The sequence below is a fragment of the Hyperolius riggenbachi genome, chromosome 4 (genome assembly GCF_040937935.1).
Source record: "Hyperolius riggenbachi isolate aHypRig1 chromosome 4, aHypRig1.pri, whole genome shotgun sequence".
In the NCBI taxonomy this organism is placed as follows: domain Eukaryota; kingdom Metazoa; phylum Chordata; class Amphibia; order Anura; family Hyperoliidae; genus Hyperolius; species Hyperolius riggenbachi.
In genome coordinates, this window is record NC_090649.1 from 87,544,998 (window position 1) to 87,564,106 (window position 19,109).

The following is a 19,109-nucleotide window of genomic DNA, read 5'->3' on the forward strand; positions in this document are numbered from 1 at the left end:
TGAGCCCTTCATACCTATTAGCTATCTTTTGACCTTTTATTACTTAAATAGTGTAATGGCAGATGTTGGTCTTGTGTAGTAGTTCACCAAATTATTAGCTGATATTGGCAACTGTTTTTCTTTTTCTGAAACTTCCTTTGATACGCTTTAGGCACTTTCAGTATATTTATACTTTGTAGTTTGTAGTAGTTTGTTATAGAATGCACTTATACTTGTCTTCTGAGATCTGGAGGTTGTATTTGCCTTTCCAAGATATTTCATGGGCCCTAGTGGTCGGAACTATTTCGTTCCTCCCGTTTTTGCTCAATATCTTCAAATACAGATTACATTTAAATAGTAGCAGTTATGTTATTTGACCAGTGTAGATTAAGTTCTGCTTATTCTGTTGTATAACTTTTGTTCTATCCTTTGTCATTCCAGTGCGTTTGTGCTCTGATCGGCTCAGCCTTATCAAGAGATGTATCTCACAGTCCCCAAGCAGCTACAAGCAGTCATCCAAGCTTCTGAAACTGGCTCGTCTCCTGAGAGTAGCAGGTAAATCCATCTTCTCTGTTCTGTTGACTCTCTTGTTGGGTGGTGCAGATAGATCTAAGGATTCAGGAAATGTACCAGACACTATCAGATATTCAGGAAGTAACAACTAGATATGCTGTCAGGTTTATGTGTGGCCCTGTACACCGCACTATCCCATAGTTAGTTTTGGGCCCATGTATTGATTGATGGCCTCAATGATAAATGAGGAGCAGGAGAGGCTAGCGTCATACTTTATTTATTTTGTTTGAGAAAACCAAGAATCTTTATATGAGAGAATCTTGGGGTTGAGGGCTGTTAAAGTGTTATGAAACTCAGCATTTCCTCTTTGCTCTAAAAGATTATTTACTGCATAAAATCTACTACCACACACACAAAAAAATACAAGTAGAACAGCATTCATACAGTTGAAGAAAACCTGTAACTTTAAAAAGTGCCCTTGGGGGGTACTCACCTCGGGAGAGGGAAGCCTCTGGATCCTATTGAGACTTCCCCCGTCCTCCGGTGCCCCACGGTGGCAGCGCAAGAGGTCCCCAAATGGCAGCCATGTAAAGATTTACCTTCCTGGCTCCAGCATAGACGCAGTAGCGGCTCTCGGCTCGGGCTAAGGCGAAAATAGCCGATCCCAATCAGGTTCCGCTCTACCTCACAGGTGACTTGCATCTGTGCAGTAGAGCGTACCTGATTGGGATCCACTATTTCCGCCTTAGCCCATCGGGGAGTCGCTACTTGCTCATGGGCTGGAGCCAGGGAAGGTAAATATTGCAGGCGCTACTGCACCTGCGCCACAGCACGACCAATTGTCGGCTGTGGTTTTGGAGGGGCCCAGCAAGACCACCGTGGGACGGAGGACGACGGGCGTAGCTTTCGATAGGATCCAGAGTCTTCCCCCTCCCATAGTCTGTTTAACCTCAACATGTTGTTCTTCAATGGAAAACTTCTTGCTTTAGTGGAAAGCTGTTGGCCACATCCGAAGAGGTGGTAACATTGTCTTTTGTTTACATTCCTTTGGCAGATACATTTAGTACACATTAGCAAACTGCTGAACCTGAACTGTACTGAGCCGGGAAGCAGAAAGAATTCAGCAGCTATGCAATTAAACGCAATGGCAGCTTTCAGAGCAGATAAACTGTACTATGGAAATTTATAGATGGACAATATTAATTGTGCACAAAAGCAAACATAACTGTATGGTTAATAAAAAGAAGGAAAACATATTTTTATTAAATGTTATGTCAGAGTTTTGTCCCATTTTAAAGAGAACCCCAGGTGGGATTTACTTATGCTAGTGGGGCACAGAGGCTGGTTGTGCACACTAAGACCAGCCTCCGTTGCCCCATGGTGTGCCTACATGTCCCCCCTGCGCGCCGCTATACCCCCGCAGTGCTGGCGACACGCAGCGTGTCGCCAGCACAATGTTTACCTATGCCTGTCTGTTAGCGCCGCTCCCCTGCCTCCTCCGCATCAGCGCTACCCGCCTGCGTCATTTCCCTCCTATCAGCGGGAGGGAAGGGACACGGGCGGGTAGCGCCGATGCGGAGGAGGCGAGGGTGCGGCGCTGACAGACAGCGCATAGGTAAACGTGCTGGCGACACGCTGCGTGTCGCCAGCACTGCGGGGGGTATAGCGGCGCGCAGGGGGGACATGGAGGCACACCATGGGGCAACGGAGGCTGGTCTTAGTGTGCACAACCAGTGTCTGTGCCCCACTAACATAATTAAATCCCACCTCTGGTTCTCTTTAAGGAACTTTAAAAGGCTGTAATGTTAGTATGGAGTTTTTATGCGGCTGTATTAGGGATCCTGAATGGCCATTATTCCATAAAAGGTGTGTGTGTGTGTGTGTGTGTGTGTGTGTGTGTGTGTGTGTGTGTGTGTGTGTGTGTGTGTGTGTGTGTGTGTGTGTGTGTGTGTGTGTGTGTGTGTGTGTGTGTGTATAGACCCCCCCCCCAAAAAAAAAATAAGGTTTTAAGGTTTTCCGTATTGCTATAGCTTCCAAACTCTTCCCTGCACATCACATAGCTGAAGCTAGAAGAGACGGCAAGATATTCATCCAGACTGGTAGTCCACATGGTTGGCAAGCAGTAACCATGAGTCTCCCTGGGTCTGCTGCCATTCATTTTCCCAATAATGGGACTAAATAGTTGCAGGTTTGGTAGTAATTATTAACTGCACCGCATGCCAAACACTGGCACAGAGTGCAGCTGCTCTTTTCCCTAGTTTTTGACATATGGCGCTGTTGATAAGCTCTAGACCAGTGATGGCTAACCTTGGCACTCCAGCTGTGGTGGAACTACAAGTCCCATGAGGCATTGCAATACTCTGACAGCTCTAAGCATAACTCAGGGAGGCAGAGGCATGATGGGATTTGTAGTTTTGTCACAGCTGGAGTGCCAAGGTTAGCCATCACTGCTCTAGACAGATGCTGCGTGCAACTTGTGTTGGATCCACATGCATGAATCCTATCACCTGTACTGAATACCACAGCAGCCCACACATGCCTTGCTGTTCCATGGAGCAGTTGTGAAGAAGTGATTGCACAGCTCACGAAACGTACATGAATGCACCCTACATTATCTGTACATTACGTGTTGCTAGCTCCGCTGACTGGTAATGTCTTATGCTTGCGCTGCCACGCTCTGTATCTCACGATAGCCAGGACCCCTCAGCCCCAGGTCCCCCACGGCGTAGGTATTAGTATGCTGCCAGTGAGCTGGGCACAGGGTGAGCCGAAATTACCGTTACATGCCCCATTCACTACAGCATTTACTGCTATAGCGGCTCTTAGCTGAGTGCCATGCACCGAAACAACCTGTTTCGCCCCCATGACCCTGGACCTATCTTATGCCCCGGCATCTTGGAGAGCATGCAAATCTGAGGATGTACCATTGTGCAATACCTGCATCAGGTGTTAGAAGACCTTGTCCCAGCGTTGATCCTTTCTTCCATGTGAATCCACTAAGAGGCCTTCTTCCAGCGTAATGTGCCTGAAATGTGCTTGAAACTCTCATCTCTTCTACTGTACAATTAACTAGCTGACACATCACTGCATTCCAACAGTTCTGGAGGTGTGGTTAATTTACAAGGAAAAAAAAGGATGATTTGCATATTCAGCAGTGATGCATCATGGGAGACATTCAGTTGCGTGTGGTCCGGTATTAGTCATGGAGAAAATCCAAAGAGATAACAACAAAAGTTGTTTAGGTGATACCTTTAATGACTAACTGTACAATATTTCTTTGCAAGCTTTCAAAACTTTAAGTTACTTCTTCAGGTACCTATGGTTCTGAACCAGTTCTGAAACATGCCTGAAGAAGAAACTTAAAGTTTTGAAAGCTTGCAGAGAAATCTTGTACAGTTAGTCATTAAAGGTATCACCTAAACAACTTTTGTTGTTATGTCGATCATATGTTCACGCTGATCTTAATTATTGCAAATACCTTCTGTTTTAAGAAGGCAAACTTTTGTTTTTGCATGATATTACGGTAAGAGTAAGAGTTTTGGTCCTTTGTAGACCCCTTACACACTCCTAGGAGTTCTGGTTCACTATGAGCTTGCTGGGCAATCTGTAACTCTTCTACTGGAAATTATACAGAAGTCTCCTGGTAAGAATTCTCGCGAGGTACCCAAACCAACTGAGCTGACCCCTCCCAGATTCATAGTTCTTTATAGGAAATTAACAATAGTTTATCAGCACTGAGGAAAGTCGAAGATTACACAGGCCAGTGAATTTTGTCCCAGACTTAAAAATCCAGAGCCTATTTTCTGCCTACAATCACATTTATATTTCGCTGCGTCTGTGCGCAAGCCTAACGGGGAGCATTGTCTGGCTTATTGCACCAGTGCGTGTGGGTAATGATTGCCCGTAGAGCACTTAGATAAATTCTCTATCTTTTAGCTGCAACTCAGCCGTAACTAATTTCTTTTTGTGGTGGTGAGCTCCTGGTGCCAGAGGAAAGACTAAACTATTGATTAATTCTCCTCCAGTGGAGTCCTGGAGCTGTGGGCTCAGTAAAGGCAATTGTTTACTTGTTGCCAACTTCTGGAAGCCGCTCGTTTCTTGAGAAGTTTTAAACCGGTGATGGCAGAGCGCTGTGTGTTTTTGATCTGTAGCTGTAAGACACCGTTCAGTGTGAAATAATTTGTGGGTTTTGTCAGCTTTTTAAAACCACGGTGTGTGTCCGCGCAGTTTATTTTAGGCTGTTTAAAAGTCTTGCAAGCATAAGCTTGTTTTTAATGATTCAGACACGATGGAAAAGTTTGCTCTCCTATTGCGATGGGAGTTAACTGAAGCCAGCAAGATTCTGCAAAACGTATTTTCCTCCTATTAGTGAACAGTAATAGCTCAATACAATTGTTTTTTTTTTTTCATGCTCTATATGTGGAACTTTTTTCAATTCTCATCTCTGGACCTTCTGGGCCCTTAACTGTCTCACTGCTGAGTTACAAATTCCAGCACATTTGCTGATTCCATTGTACACTGTATATGTTACAGCCAGAACCTGAAGTCTGGCCACTTCGGGATCTGACCAGCCGTGACGCCAAGTGGCTGATTGATGCAGCCTATACAGGGCGACCTGACTCATTTTTGGACTTTGCCGGCTAGAATGCAACGTGACAAAATCCAGCCGGCCAAGTCCTGAAGCTGCAGCTTACAGCTGCTGCCCGACGTAGCGAAGCCTCTCCCGTACACTGTGCTGCCATGTGTCATGTATGCCTGATATTCTGATACTACGGCTTGATGTCCTGATACAGCATGGAGAGGGGTGTTGGCGCTGCCTTCCCCTGACATGCACAGCTGCCAATGACATTGGAGTTGAACAGCAGTGGAGGTCTGATGCTATAAATCAGCGCAGAGGGGGAGAAAAAAGATGAGTGGAGGGGGGGGGGGGGGGGAGTGGAGAAGGAGGAATACTCTCTCTTGCAGGAAAGCACTTGGGACTAGGCTGGCCAGGTATAGTCACCTTGTGTTTTTACCCTCCGAAAGAGGAAGACTTTGTTGTGTATTGGCTGCAGCAGCCGGCCACTTCACAAATTGGCTTGCCAGATCCGGAAGTGGCCAGCATCGAGTTCTGATCATAGCATATATACAGTAGGCTATCCAGAACTCAACTAACCAGCATCACAAACAACCAGCACTATTCACCGGCATTACTCACAGTGGTGAAGGCCAACTTTTTGGGCTGCTTGGGGGCTCTGCTGTGCCTAAAGACTGGATTCAGTGGCTCTCCAAGGTTACAATACTTTCAATTACTGTATTTTAACATTTCATACAAAGTTCATAGTATGTATGTAGAGTGGGGTATAGTACTGTATTAGCCAAGCCTATTCTTAACATTGAGTCTCAAGCAGCCAGAAAGCACACACGCATGCACACACACACACACACACACACACACACACACACCACACACCACACACCACACACCACACACCACACACCACACACACCACACACACCACACACACCACACACACCACACACACACCACACACCACACACACCACACACACACCACACACACACCACACACACACCACACACACACCACACACACACCACACACACACACACACACACACACACACACACCGCTGTAGAAGATGACAGTGCTATATAAATACTAAATAATAATATTGTAACAATGGCTACAATGCCCCATTTGGTGAAAAACAGATCCAAAGTTCAATCCGTACATCTACTCCTCCTAAGTGGTTTGAATTAAGCGTTCTCTCAATATAACCTAGTCTGGAATCTTGAAGTATGAACCTACAAACTGCATAGTACTGTCCATGCGGACTTAATCATACCATCCATGCACTAAGTGAAACCTGACCGCGATCCCATCTCAAAATTGAAGTTGATTTTGCTATTTAATTGATTCACCAAACTGTAATTTGGGGCAACTATGATTATACTTCTACCAGCCATCATCCCATCCGTCTTAAATTTCAATTTCTTCAGCCAGGTGTGTAAATATTTTGTCACAAAAATTACCTACTCATACAGAATGCTTGGATTAAAAATGAATGAAAAGGGAATACTTGGCTCTTTACTGAATGTTAAGCAATAGTCTGAGCAAACAGGAGTAAATCTGACAAACAAGCAAACACAAATACCTGATCTAAAATAAGCCATAGGAGACAGCTGGACTCTTTACTTCCTAGAGATTGTAAGTTTACTGGACAAGGCAACTAAGGCCTCACACACACACTAGAATGGTCAGGGCCATCTCTAGTTCGTATACAGCAGACCTGATCCCTCCCTAAAGCTGGCCATACGTCACTCAATGTATGGCCAGATCGAACATTAGATAGATTTCTCTCTGACTGAATCTGATCAGGGTGGGGACTGTTGTCTGGCTACCTACTGTCCAGTGATTGGCTTTAGATTTCAGCATGAAAGCCATTGAAAATCATCCTGCTGCTGTCTGCCAGACCAGCAGATAAGACATGTGTTTCTTTCTGCTTAGTGCTGCACACCAGTTCTCCTCAGACATTCCAGCTCTTCCTGAAAGCCTCACATGCTACTTGTGTTCATGTTATACAGCTCATCCAGAGAAAATCAGCAGCTAGTGAAACCTGCTGTCACATGCAAAAGTTAAAAACTACACACAGGTTTAACAGATGTAGGGAGAGGGATTCCCCCTCACCTGAATCACTGGTCTGACACCCATAAGTGAGGCATTTTTAAAATGTTAACGGAAGAGATAAGCAGGGGGAGATATACAGCAGTACTTAGGGTCACCTAGGCAAGCTTTTCCTATCCCAGTTTAAAAAAAGTCTGATAGTTGTCTTTTAAGTGGCTGGATAGTGTACTGGTTAAGGGCACCGCCTTTGAGATGGGAGACCAGGGTTCAAATCCTGGCTAGGGTCAGTACGTATTCAGTAAGGCGTTCAAGGCAAGGCTCCCTAACACTGCAGGGTGGCCTCTTGTGCACGTCCCAGTGGCTGCAGCTCTTGAGCACCATGAGTCAGACAGGCTAAAACCGATATACAAATGTTAGGATTATTAATCATCACACTATCCAGTCACCAAAAAAGCCTTGTCCAGCAGAGGCTGTAGTCGCAGGAGCGTTGCGTAATATGTTAGTGCTGTATAAATCCAACAAATAATAATAGTCTACTTAAATGGATCTTCAAGTGAGAAGAATTCCATAGGCTGCCATCTTCTAATAAACAATGCCATTTGCCAGACTTCTGTGCTGATGCTCTGCTGCATAGGTGTAGCAAGACCGCGTTTGTGCACGAAGAGGAGGGCTGTAACAGGCTGTGGTGGTAGGAGCGAGGAGGACACCAGAAGAGGCTTCCATCTACCTAGGTAAGTATCTTTTTTTTTTTTTTGGGGGGGGGGTGGCTTGCTTCTGGTTTACTTTAAACAGTCAGGGGGACCTGGACATTTTGGAATGAAGTTCAGTCATTTTTATTTGGTCATCATCGTCCTTGGCTGGTTAAATGCCGAGCAGTGAAGTTTAGCAGAGTTCCCAGCCATGCAGCATGCTAAGCTGCAGCCAGACCTTCACGGGGTACATCTTGATCTAACATCCATATTTAGTATTCCGCTGGCAGCGGTGGTGTTCAGAGATAAGACCATTCTGTAAACAGTGTGGCGGTCATTTGTTGATTAGGACACTGTTCTTTGTTTGGACGCGCTATCTCCACTCCGTATACGGAAGCAAGCAATAATTTGTTAAGTTCCATTATGAATGTGCCACTTGAGCCATAACTCCCACAGCCTGGTGCCATCATTTGCACATAACTTTTTCCTTTTTTATGTCACAACAGAGATATTAACACTAAATGAATATCTAGAAGGAAGTTATAGCTGCTGAGGAGAGAGAAAAATGCTCATTTGTGCATCTCTTAATACATCTTTGTTTTGGCTTAAAGTTATATTCCACTTTTGAGTAAAAGAAAGTTGTCCCCTTGGTTTAGATCTCTATGAGTAAAGGGGTTTCTCAAATCTTATTTCAAGTTTGGTAGCCGTGGCTTCATCTTTAGATAGCCATATGCATAGATCAGTCTTTCTGCAGGTGCAGAGCCACGCAACAAAAATTGATTAGAGGGTTAGAAGGTGTCACTCACCGGGAAAGGGAAATTGGAGTAGATAGGACTTGTACGTTAATAGCGGGAAGAAGTGTTTAAACTCGGTTATGTGTGGTTGGTGGTGGGGTGATTTGGCAATAGACAAGAGAAAAAGAGCTCCCTTGGTGGTGTCAGTGAGGTTAGATGGCCAGCTGGCTGAATAATAACCTCACCTGAAATGGTGTCTGGAATGCCCGTATGGGGTTCCCAGCAGAAGAACGTTGTCCCTCTCTCCGGGGACTGGGCATGCAACTTTAAGGTCTCCTGGCTGGAATCTGCAGAAGATCATTGTAGCGCTTGTGCCTGCTGTAAATGAGCACGCACCCTCGCTGAACAGCATCAGAAGATAGCGGAATTATTCTCCAAGGCAGTTTTGCGCATATCAGATAGTATCATGTGATTTTCTTAGAAAAGTAAAGTGGTTATGTTGCCACAAAGAAAATGGCTAAAAAACGTCAACTCTTCAGGTCAGTGTTTTTGGTGACTCTGTAATCTGTTTCCACAACTGCATTGTGACACTGCAGAGACACTGAAGCGAAAAAATATATATGATATAATGAATTGGTTGTGTACTATGAATAATTACTAGAAGATAAGCAGCAAAGAAAATATTCTCATATTTTTATTGTCAGGTATATAGTGTGTTTTCTAACATTGCATCATTCTCTAATATGTGCAGATTACACAACACTCTGCATTCAAAATGATTCCTTCAGAGCAGTCTGTGAACTAATGACCTCTCCTCTGGCAGATAAAAAGAAAACTGTTCACTTACAGTTGAGATAATAAAAGTCAGAAGACAGCCCTCTCCACGACTTTGAAAGTCGTAGAGATTAATGGCTTTTTTTGCATAGAGATAACAACTGTAGTTTCTTAACTCTTCCTGTACTGGAAACAATTACACTGATGTATCTGATCTTAATGTTTTATTTCTTAGCTGTGCTACACATACAAATCATAATATCATAAAAAAAATTTCGCTTCAGTGTCTCTTTAACCAGTTCTGTACCACGTGTTTTTTTGCTGATCGGTGCTGCGTGGGCTCTCCAGCCCGCAGCACCGATCAGATAGCAGCCAGGCCGATCAGACTTCCCCCCTTTTTTCCCCACTAGGAGGATGTCCTGCTGGGGGGGTCTGATCGCCACCGGCTGCTTGCGCTTGCGGGGGGGGCTCTTCAAAGCCCCCCTCCGCAGCGCTTCCTGGCCTCCTTCTCTCCCTCTCCCTCTGTGAGCGGCGCAGGACGGATTTCCGTTCTGCGCCTGATGGGATAGGCTTTAGCCTATCAGATGCCGGCGATCCCCGGCCAATCAGAGGCCGGGGATCGCCGATCTCCTCTACGGCGCTGCTGCACAGCAGCGCTGTATATATGTAAACACCGGGGAAGATCTTCCCCGTGTGTTTACATTTACCCTGCGAGCCGCGATCGGCGGCTCGCAGGGTGTCCACGGAGACACCCTCCGTGAACTGACATGGAACGGCCGCTCGTGGAATCCACTTCAGGATTCAGGGGCGTACTTAAAGAGACACTGAAGCGAGACTAAATCTCGCTTCAGGTCTTATATATAGCAGGGGCACGTGTGCCCCTGCTAAAACGCCGCTATCCCGCGGCTTAACGGGGTCCCTTCACCCCCAACCCACCCCCCGCAAAAGTTGGTCGTAAAATGGTCGCTGGTAATCTTCTTCCTGGAGGCAGGGCTAACGGCTGCAGCCCTGCCTCCCAGCGCGTCTATCAGACGCGCATCGCCGCCTCTCCCCCGCCCCTCTCAGTGAAGGAAGACTGAGAGGGGCGGGGGAGAGGCGGAGATACGCGTCTGACAGACGCGCATGGGGCAGGGCTGCGGCGGTTAGCCCTGCCCCAACCAGGATGCGCTCCCCCGCTGCACGGAGGGGGTTTGGGGGGACAGGGACCCCCGTTAAGCCGCGCTATAGCGGCGTTTTAGCAGGGGCACGCATGCCCCTGCTAGCTATGAGGTCTGAAGCGAGATCTATTCTCGCTTCAGACTCTCTTTAAAGCGTACGCAGAATCCTGAAGTGGTTAAGGATGCACTCCTAAAGTGGACCCAAACTCTAGCATGGCACACAGTGAAAAGTCTTTATGCCACATATAGTTGCTGAAGAAATTCACTTCTCTGGGTTCTGTTTGTTTAGCCAGATCAACATGTCTAATTAGTTATCAGCAACTGTGAATAGACTGCAGGAGAGCTCTTCCCAGCTCTAGGAAACACTAAAGCTTAACTCTTGCAGTGCCTCCTGCAAGAGTGAAACCAAGTAAAACTTAATTTTTCATAGGATTTCCATAATTTCCTTGATTTTTTTCATAAAGTTTATCATGGTGTGGCTAATTTTTTAGAGCAAAGAATAAATTCTGAGTTTAGTTGCGCAGCCTATGGAGGGTACCTGGGTGTGCAGACACAATTATTTTCACAGTGAGGTGGCACCATATGATGCTGCCTTTCAGTCCTTTTCATCTGTTTGTAACGGCATGATATGATTGTTGCATAAAATAAATAGAAACTTGAATGCATAGATCACTGCAATTTTATGGTCAGTACTAAAGTGTAACAGGCCACACGTTTTTTAATTGTAATTGTTGGGTTATTTATTTATTTGTTTTACGTTATTCACCATTACAGGAAATGACGAAATAGAAAGAAAGGGACAAGTTCTTGTTCTGTTAGCTGAACAAGCACTTCAGTGCCAAGACTACAAGGCTGCCTACGGACACTGCCAGGAACTCATGTCTTCAGGTAATAGAGCTGTTTTTTTGTTTTGTCTCGGTTTTTTTTCGTACTTAATGGCAACCTGCTTGAATATAATTAACATGTACCAGACCTCCGAATGTCTTTTTGTTTTGAATGAAAGGTGTTTGTATATTCTCCTCCAGATCATAAGTGTCTGTATGCTTTTTTTTTTTTTGTGTGTGTGTGTGTGTGTGTGTGAAGTCCTTGTCCTCAGTTTTTTCAGTTTGTGACTATGGGCATACCGCCGTGCCTTCATTAGAAAAAGAAAAGGTGTGCTGCTAATCATACTTACAATAACTTGTGGTCTGAATAATGAAAATACATATTTTGCCCTTGATTTTTTTTTTTTGTGTGGTATGTGTGGCACGATGTGACTAGGTGTGTGGTGGGAATTTGACTAAAGGTGTGGTGGGGTATGTGTTTAGGGGTGTAGTGCTAATGAGACTACAGGTGTGTCAGGATGCAACTAGGGGTGTGGTGCGCACATGACTAGGAATGTAGTGGCAATGTGGCTAAGGGTCAGTTGGGAAAGTGACTAGGAGTGTATAGTAGCGTTCTAACTAGGGGTGTGGTGCACACATGACTTGGAATGTAGTGGTAATGTGGCTAAGGGTCTGTTGGGAAAGTGACTAGGGGTGTATAGTAGCATTCTAACTAGGGGTGTGGTGGAAATGTAACCAGGGATAAAGTGGGCATGTGACAAAATGTAGTGGTAACATGAATAGGGGTGTGATAGACATGTGATTAGGTATGTAGTGGTAATGTGATTGGTGGTGTGTGGGCATGCGACTGATGGTGTGGGGAACATGTGACTAGGGATGTAGTAGTAATGTGACCAGGGATATAGTGGGCAAGTGACAAGATGTAGTGGTAATGTGACTAGGGGTGTAGTGAATATGTGACTAGGTATGTAGTGATAATGGGCCTGGTGGTATGAGGAACATGTGACTAGGTATGTACTGGTAATGGGACTAGGGATGTGGTGAATATGTGACTAGGGATATAGTGGTAATGGGACTAGGGGTGTGGTGGTAATGGGACTAGGGGTGTGGTGGGCTGAAGCAGTAATTTGGGCCCTGCGTGGCACCTGGTAATAGAACATAATGTTAATTTTGGCTACAGCAGCTCTGGACATAGAGTTTTAATGGTAATGTGACTGAGCGTGTGGTGGGCATGTGACTTAGTGTGTGGGGGACATGACTTGGAATATAGTGATAATGTACTAGTGGTGTGGTGGGGATACCAGCAGGGAGGTGGCAGGGTCTCTCTTTCTTATCTCAGAAAGATTTGAGGTGTGTAGTCAGAGTGTAGTAGTTAATGCTATTTCGGTCATTGCTATACAACAGTAGCAAAGTCATTATTTTGAAAGCAAAATCAATGTATATGTGATTATTCCCCCTCCCCCATTGCCTCTCGTACAACACTGCCATAGCATACATTGAAAAGCAATGGCTGATCTGTCTATTTTACCATCTGCACTCTCCTCTGTGTCTCAGGGTACAGTCTGAGCTGGGAGGTGTGCAGTAAGCTGGGCCAGTCTGACAACTATGACGATCTGGGCACACGGCAGGAACTGATGGCGTTTGCTCTGACTCACTGCCCTCCGTCTGCCATACAGACACTGCTAGCCGACAGCAGCTCATTACAGACACAAGTAAGTACTATATTTTTTTGTTATGCTGCAGTGGCGATATTAAATGCTTAGAGGGTCAGTCTACACATAGATTTTGAAAGTTTTTATAGTTGGGTTGTCAGCCATAAAATCAAATTCCATTTACCCACTGCTCTGTGTTTATTATGTAGTCTACATCCTGAACCTATATTGCAATCATTCCAATATAATCATAAATGTTTCTGCTGTAATTAATCTTATCTCAGTCTGCCTGGCTCCCGTTCTGGTACATTGCTGGGGAATGGGAAGCTTGTCAACGCCCCTCCCACATTCCTTCTCACTGATTGGCTGAGTACAGTTCAGTGTGACAGAGGTTGAGAAGGGAAATAGGGTACACCTCATTCCTCTGCAGGAGCTGCTGAAATACAACCTATGCTTTACTCATGTGTTTACAAAGCAAGCTAGATTTGACAGTGCAGTTTCTACACAGCTCAGTGGGGAGAAAGGCTGGCAATGCATACACCATTTCAGGCAGAGGAGAAAAAAATAGTTAGGGAGGAAATGACATCAGTATTGACTTCAGGCAGGGGCAGTAAAGATGGAAAATGCCTGGAACAGTGGTTTTTTTATTTACTATATAACATTCAATGACATTAAAATATGGACAGTACAATACATAAAATGTGTTATGTAAGTTGAACAGCTACCTACTTATATATGTGTCTAGGATAGTATGGCTGTTCCTGCTGCTTTAAGGAGTTTTAAAGGTGGTATGTTTTTGCTAGAATTAGCAGCTCTGCCTCCACCTCCAGCGTGATCTTTGTAGTATAAACACTTTCCACTTTCCACTTCTATTACTGTAACACCTTCATATATAAAATACTGCATTTCTGTCAAACTGAAACAAACCATAAACAATGAGGTGGGTTTTTTATAGCTCCATTTATCAACAACATACAGTATTTAAGCACTTTTGCCCCCCGCGTTACGGATATCTCCGTCCCTTTTTCCATCCTTATAAAACCAAGGGACGGAGAAATCCGTACCTCCTGCGCTAGCACCGTTGTCCGCGCTCCTGCCGCTCGTGCACGCCGCCACCCGCTCGCCCGGAGGTCAATGAACGGGAAAATCCATTCCCGTTCGTTGATCTAAGCCCCCGCAATGATCTGCTGCTTCTATGAGAAACAGTGCGATCATTGTGATTTTTCCAGCCTCATAGTGCTTCCTGTAAGCGTCGTTCTGGACGCTTACAGGTCGCATGAACAATACATCACTGTGTAAAATAGTAAAACTACACCCTAAAGCATTTTACATATACAAATACATTAGTTTTACACAATAAATTAAATTACCTCCCACACTCCCCAATTTTTTTTTTTTTGTAATTAAAAAAAAAAAATATAGTAAAAATAAATAAATAAATAAATAGTTACCTTAGGGACTGAGCTTTTTAAATATTTATGTCAAGAGGGTATAACACTGTTACTTTATAAACTATGGGCTTGTAATTAGGGATGGACGCAAAACTGAAAAAAATGCACCTTTATTACCAAATAAAATATTGGCGCCAAACATTGTTGTAGGGACATAATTTAAACGGTTTTATAACCGGGACAAATGGGCAAATACATTTCATGGGTTTTAATGACAGTAGCATGCATTATTTAAAAACTATAATGGCCGAAAACTGAAAAATAATGATTTTTTCCCACATCTTTTCCTATTTTCCCATTAAAACACATTTAGAATAAAATAATTCTTGGCACAATGTCCCACCTAAAGAAAGCCTAATTGGTGGCGAAAAAAACATATAGTTCATTTCATTGCAATAAGTAATAATAAAGTTATAGACGAATGAATGGAAGGAGCGCTGAAAGGTGAAAATTGCTCTGGTGTTTCAGGGGTAAAAACCCCTAAGTGGTGAAGTGGTTAATTGTCCACCTTACACAGACACTTAAAAATAATACACGTCTTTAGCCAGGCTATTTAAAGAATGTATGTATGTATATATATATATATATATATATATATATAATGTCATTATCTTTATAATGATACAACCTTGATTGTACAATGTTACCACACCTATGCAGTAGAAGGTAAGCTGAGTGAATATACAGGTCCTTCTCAAAAAAATTAGCATATTGAGATAAAGTTCATTATTTTCTGTAATGTACTGATAAACATTAGGCATTCATATATTTTAAATTCATTACACACAACTGAAGTAGTTCAAAGCCTTTTATTGTTTTAATATTGATGATTTTGGCATACAGCTCATGAAAACCGAAAATTCCTATCTCACAAAATTAGCATATCATGAAAAGGTTCTCTAAACGAGCTATTAACCTAATCATCTGAATCAACTAATTAACTCTAAACACCTGCAAAAGATTCCTGAGGCTTTTAAAAACTCCCAGCCTGGTTCATTACTCAAAACCGCAATCATAGGTAAGACTGCCGACCTGACTGCTGTCCAGAAGGCCATCATTGACACCCTCAAGCAAGAGGGTAAGACACAGAAAGAAATTTCTGAACGAATAGGCTGTTGCCAGAGTGCTGTATCAAGGCACCTCAGTGGGAAGTCTGTGGGAAGGAAAAAGTGTGGCAGAAAACGCTGCACAACGAGAAGAGGTGACCAGACCCTGAGTAAGATTGTGGAGAAGGACCGATTCCAGACCTTGGGAGACCTGCGGAAGCAGTGGACTGAGTCTGGAGTAGAAACATCCAGAGCCACCGTGTACAGGCATGTGCAGGAAATGGGCTACAGGTGCCGCATTCCCCAGGTCAAGCCACTTTTGAACCAGAAACAGCGGCAGAAGCGTCTGACTTGGGCTACAGAGAAGCAGCACTGGACTGTTGCTCAGTGGTCCATGTTCTAATTTAAAGAGACACTAAAGCGGAAAAAAAATTATGATATTATGATTTGTATGTGTAGTACAGCTAAGAAATAAAACATTAAGATCAGATGCATCAGTCTAATTGTTTCCAGTACAGGAAGAATTGAGAAACTCCAGTTGTTATCTCTATGCAAACAATCCATTAAGCTCTCCGACTAAGTTAGTCGTGGAGAGGGCTGTTATCTGACTTTTATTATCTCAACTGTTCCTGGACTATTTATTTTTCCTCTGCTAGAGGAGAGGTCATTACTTCACAGACTGCTCTGAAAGACTCATTTTGAATGCTGAGTGTTGTGTAATCTGCACATATTAGAGAATGATGCAATGTTAGAAAAAACACTATATACCTGAAAATAAAAGTATGAGAATATTTTCTTTGCTGCTAATCTTCTAGTAATTATTCATAGTACACAACCAATTCATTACATCATATATTTTTTTTCGCTTCAATGTCTCTTTAAGTAGGCCTCAGTTATTTGGCCTGAGTTTTATGTAAAAGGCTTGTCCGCAGAGTATGCCTTTAAAATAAATAGAGTTTCTTGTGATGCAGGCAGAAGCATCTCAGTGTCTGCGTGAAGCAGATGATACACGCAGATACTGAGAACATGTTCCTGAAAGAAGGCCACAGGCCTACACTGACCTCAACATGTACACCACAAGAACAATCAACATAGGCCATGTTTACCAAAATACCACATTCCAGTAAGTAAGGGAAAAGTGACATTAAATATTAATCGAGTAGGTGGGTATTATGACACCACAAGGGGGCTAAGCCAATAGTCGGGTCTGGGGGATGGCGAAGATGAGGTCACATTTAACTCTTTCCTAGTCTGTATTAAAGACCCGGGACGGGCGGACAAAGCGCACTCTGATTCCTGCTCTGCTTCCTACTTTCATGATACCTAGATGCTGACTGGGACCTCTAAGTATTTTCATTCTTTATGTAATCTGATCTAATGTCTGCTGTACATAGGTAGTCTAGAGTAACGTAGTCTAGAAAGAAGGTAACTGACTAACATTCAGGAGGAAAGTTAGTCAAGAGCTGTAACGCCAAGTACTTAAACATGAGGATCTGCTTTGCTAGGATATGATGAATTGTATCTGTATATTTGTGTAGTGAATAAACTCCTTAAATATTGAAGAAGCCTGAGGAAAGTCTATCTCCTGCTTGCTGTGTTGAGAGTCAAGTTATCTTACAGTCTGTGAGACGCAACTATAAGAAGTTGCTGGTGCCGGATCGAAAGGTGATTTATAACAGTCCAAAGTACTTTTTTCGGATAAAAGCAACTTTTGCTTGTCATTAGGAAATCAAGGTGCCAGAGTCTGGAGGAAGACTGGGGAGAGGGAAATGCCAAAATGCCTGAAGTCCAGTGTCAAGTACCCACAGTCAGTGATGGTCTGGGGTGCCATGTCAGCTGCTGGTGTTGGTCCACTGTGTTTTATCAAGGGCAGGATCAATGCAGCTAGCTATCAGGAGATTATGGAGCACTTCATGCTTCCATCTGCTGAAAAGCTTTATGGAGATGAAGATTTCATTTTTCAGCATGACCTGGCACCTGCTCATAGTGCCAAAACCACTGGTAAATTGTTTACTGACCATGGTATTACTGTGCTCAATTGGCCTGCCAACTCTCCTGACCTGAACCCCATAGAGAATCTGTGGGATATTGTAAAGAGAAAGTTGAGAGACGCAAGACCCAACACTCTGGATGAGCTTAAGGCTGCTATCGAAGCATCCTGGGCCTCCATAACACCTGAGCAGTGCCACAGGCTGATTGCCTCCATGCCACGCCGCATTGAAGCAGTCATTTCTGCAAAAGGATTCCCGACCAAGTATTGAGTGCATAACTGAACATAATTATTTGAAGGTTGACTTTTATTGTTTGAAAAACACTTTTCTTTTATTGGTCGAATAAAATATGCTAATTTTTTGAGATAAGAATTTTGGGTTTTCATGAGCTGTATGCCAAAATCATCAATATTAAAACAATAAAAGGCTTAAACTACTTCAGTTGTGTGTAATGAATCTAAAATACATGAAAGTCTAATGTTTATCAGTACATTACAGAAAATGATTAACTTTATCACAATATGCTAATTTATTGAGAAGGACCTGTACTTTGAATAGATACTTCAGGTAGTCCCTCTTATTACATAAAAGGGGTAAGATTGTACAACCAAGATTGTATCGTTAGTGGGCATCTTAAGGGACCCACTACTTGCACTTTGCAGCAGATTGCCCTCAGATTGCCAGATTGTGCCATGATTTTAAAGCGATTGCTGGAGCGACCGCAATTTGGTTACTGCAGCTGATCCGATGACTCCAGAATCGCTCCCAAAATGCAGCAAGCAGTGATTTACAATTGCTCCAGGGTCGCAGTGCTTTGTGTGGGATCCAGTGGCATTTTCCTAATAGCAGGCAAAATCTCTAGCAATTAACTTAACTGTATATTTTTGGGAAGTGGAAGAAAACCGGAGTGCCCAGAGGAAACCCACACATACATGGGGAAAATGAACAAACTCCATGCCGATAGTGCCCCGGCTGGGATTCAAACAGGGGACCCAGCGCTGCAAGGCGAGAGCACTAACCACTATGCCACCATGCTGCCTGTATGATATATTCAGAGCAGGTGAAGGCAAGTTGTCCTAGTAAAAAAAAAAAATGTAGATGGGATTCAAAAGCCACCTGTAGTTTGCACTTACAGAATATTTGAAAGGCAGGAATGTATGTTTTGTGCCCGATATCCTATTTTTGCAGTTTAGCATTGTGGAATGTAAGCATATGCATACTGTTGCTCTGCTAGCACCTTCTTAATATTGATGGACAGCAGTGTATAGATTTCCATGATAACAGCCAAGCATTGCAAACAGCAATTTACAATGTAAAGTGAGAGTGGTAGGAATGTAGTGAAAGCGCTCTGAAGCTCCAGCTTTCCCGTGCCCCGGTATGCTGAGCGCATCGCATTGAATTTTCAGCTTATGCTGTCTCCGTCAATGTCTGTAAACAAACGCACAGTGCATAGCGAGAGGACTGTCCATTTTCTTAGCGGTAGCTTTGTGAAATTATTTCTCCAACCTGCTGTTTTTCCAGATTCTCTATCAAAGAGTAAATTACCAGATTCAGCCGGGCGGTGAAGACGGGACGGAGAATTCGCAACATTCTGGACCCCCCGCCACGCCAGCCAAAGACTCCTGTCCGGTAATGCGCTGATCATTTTCTAACATCTGTCTGTCTGCGGGA

At 43.7% G+C, this 19,109-nt stretch overlaps 1 protein-coding gene across 2 annotated transcripts in view; it reads left to right on the top strand.

Annotated features, from left to right (window-relative positions):
- NBAS (NBAS subunit of NRZ tethering complex) overlaps nt 1-19,109 on the top strand; it is a 916,216-nt gene that overhangs the window by 430,553 nt on the left and 466,554 nt on the right. For both annotated transcript variants that reach the window (XM_068280281.1, XM_068280282.1), the window contains exons 32-35: nt 421-534; nt 11,249-11,362; nt 12,853-13,010; nt 18,960-19,067. In XM_068280281.1, coding sequence (XP_068136382.1) covers nt 421-534; nt 11,249-11,362; nt 12,853-13,010; nt 18,960-19,067 — 494 coding nt within the window. The remainder of the gene's footprint in view (nt 1-420; nt 535-11,248; nt 11,363-12,852; nt 13,011-18,959; nt 19,068-19,109) is intronic.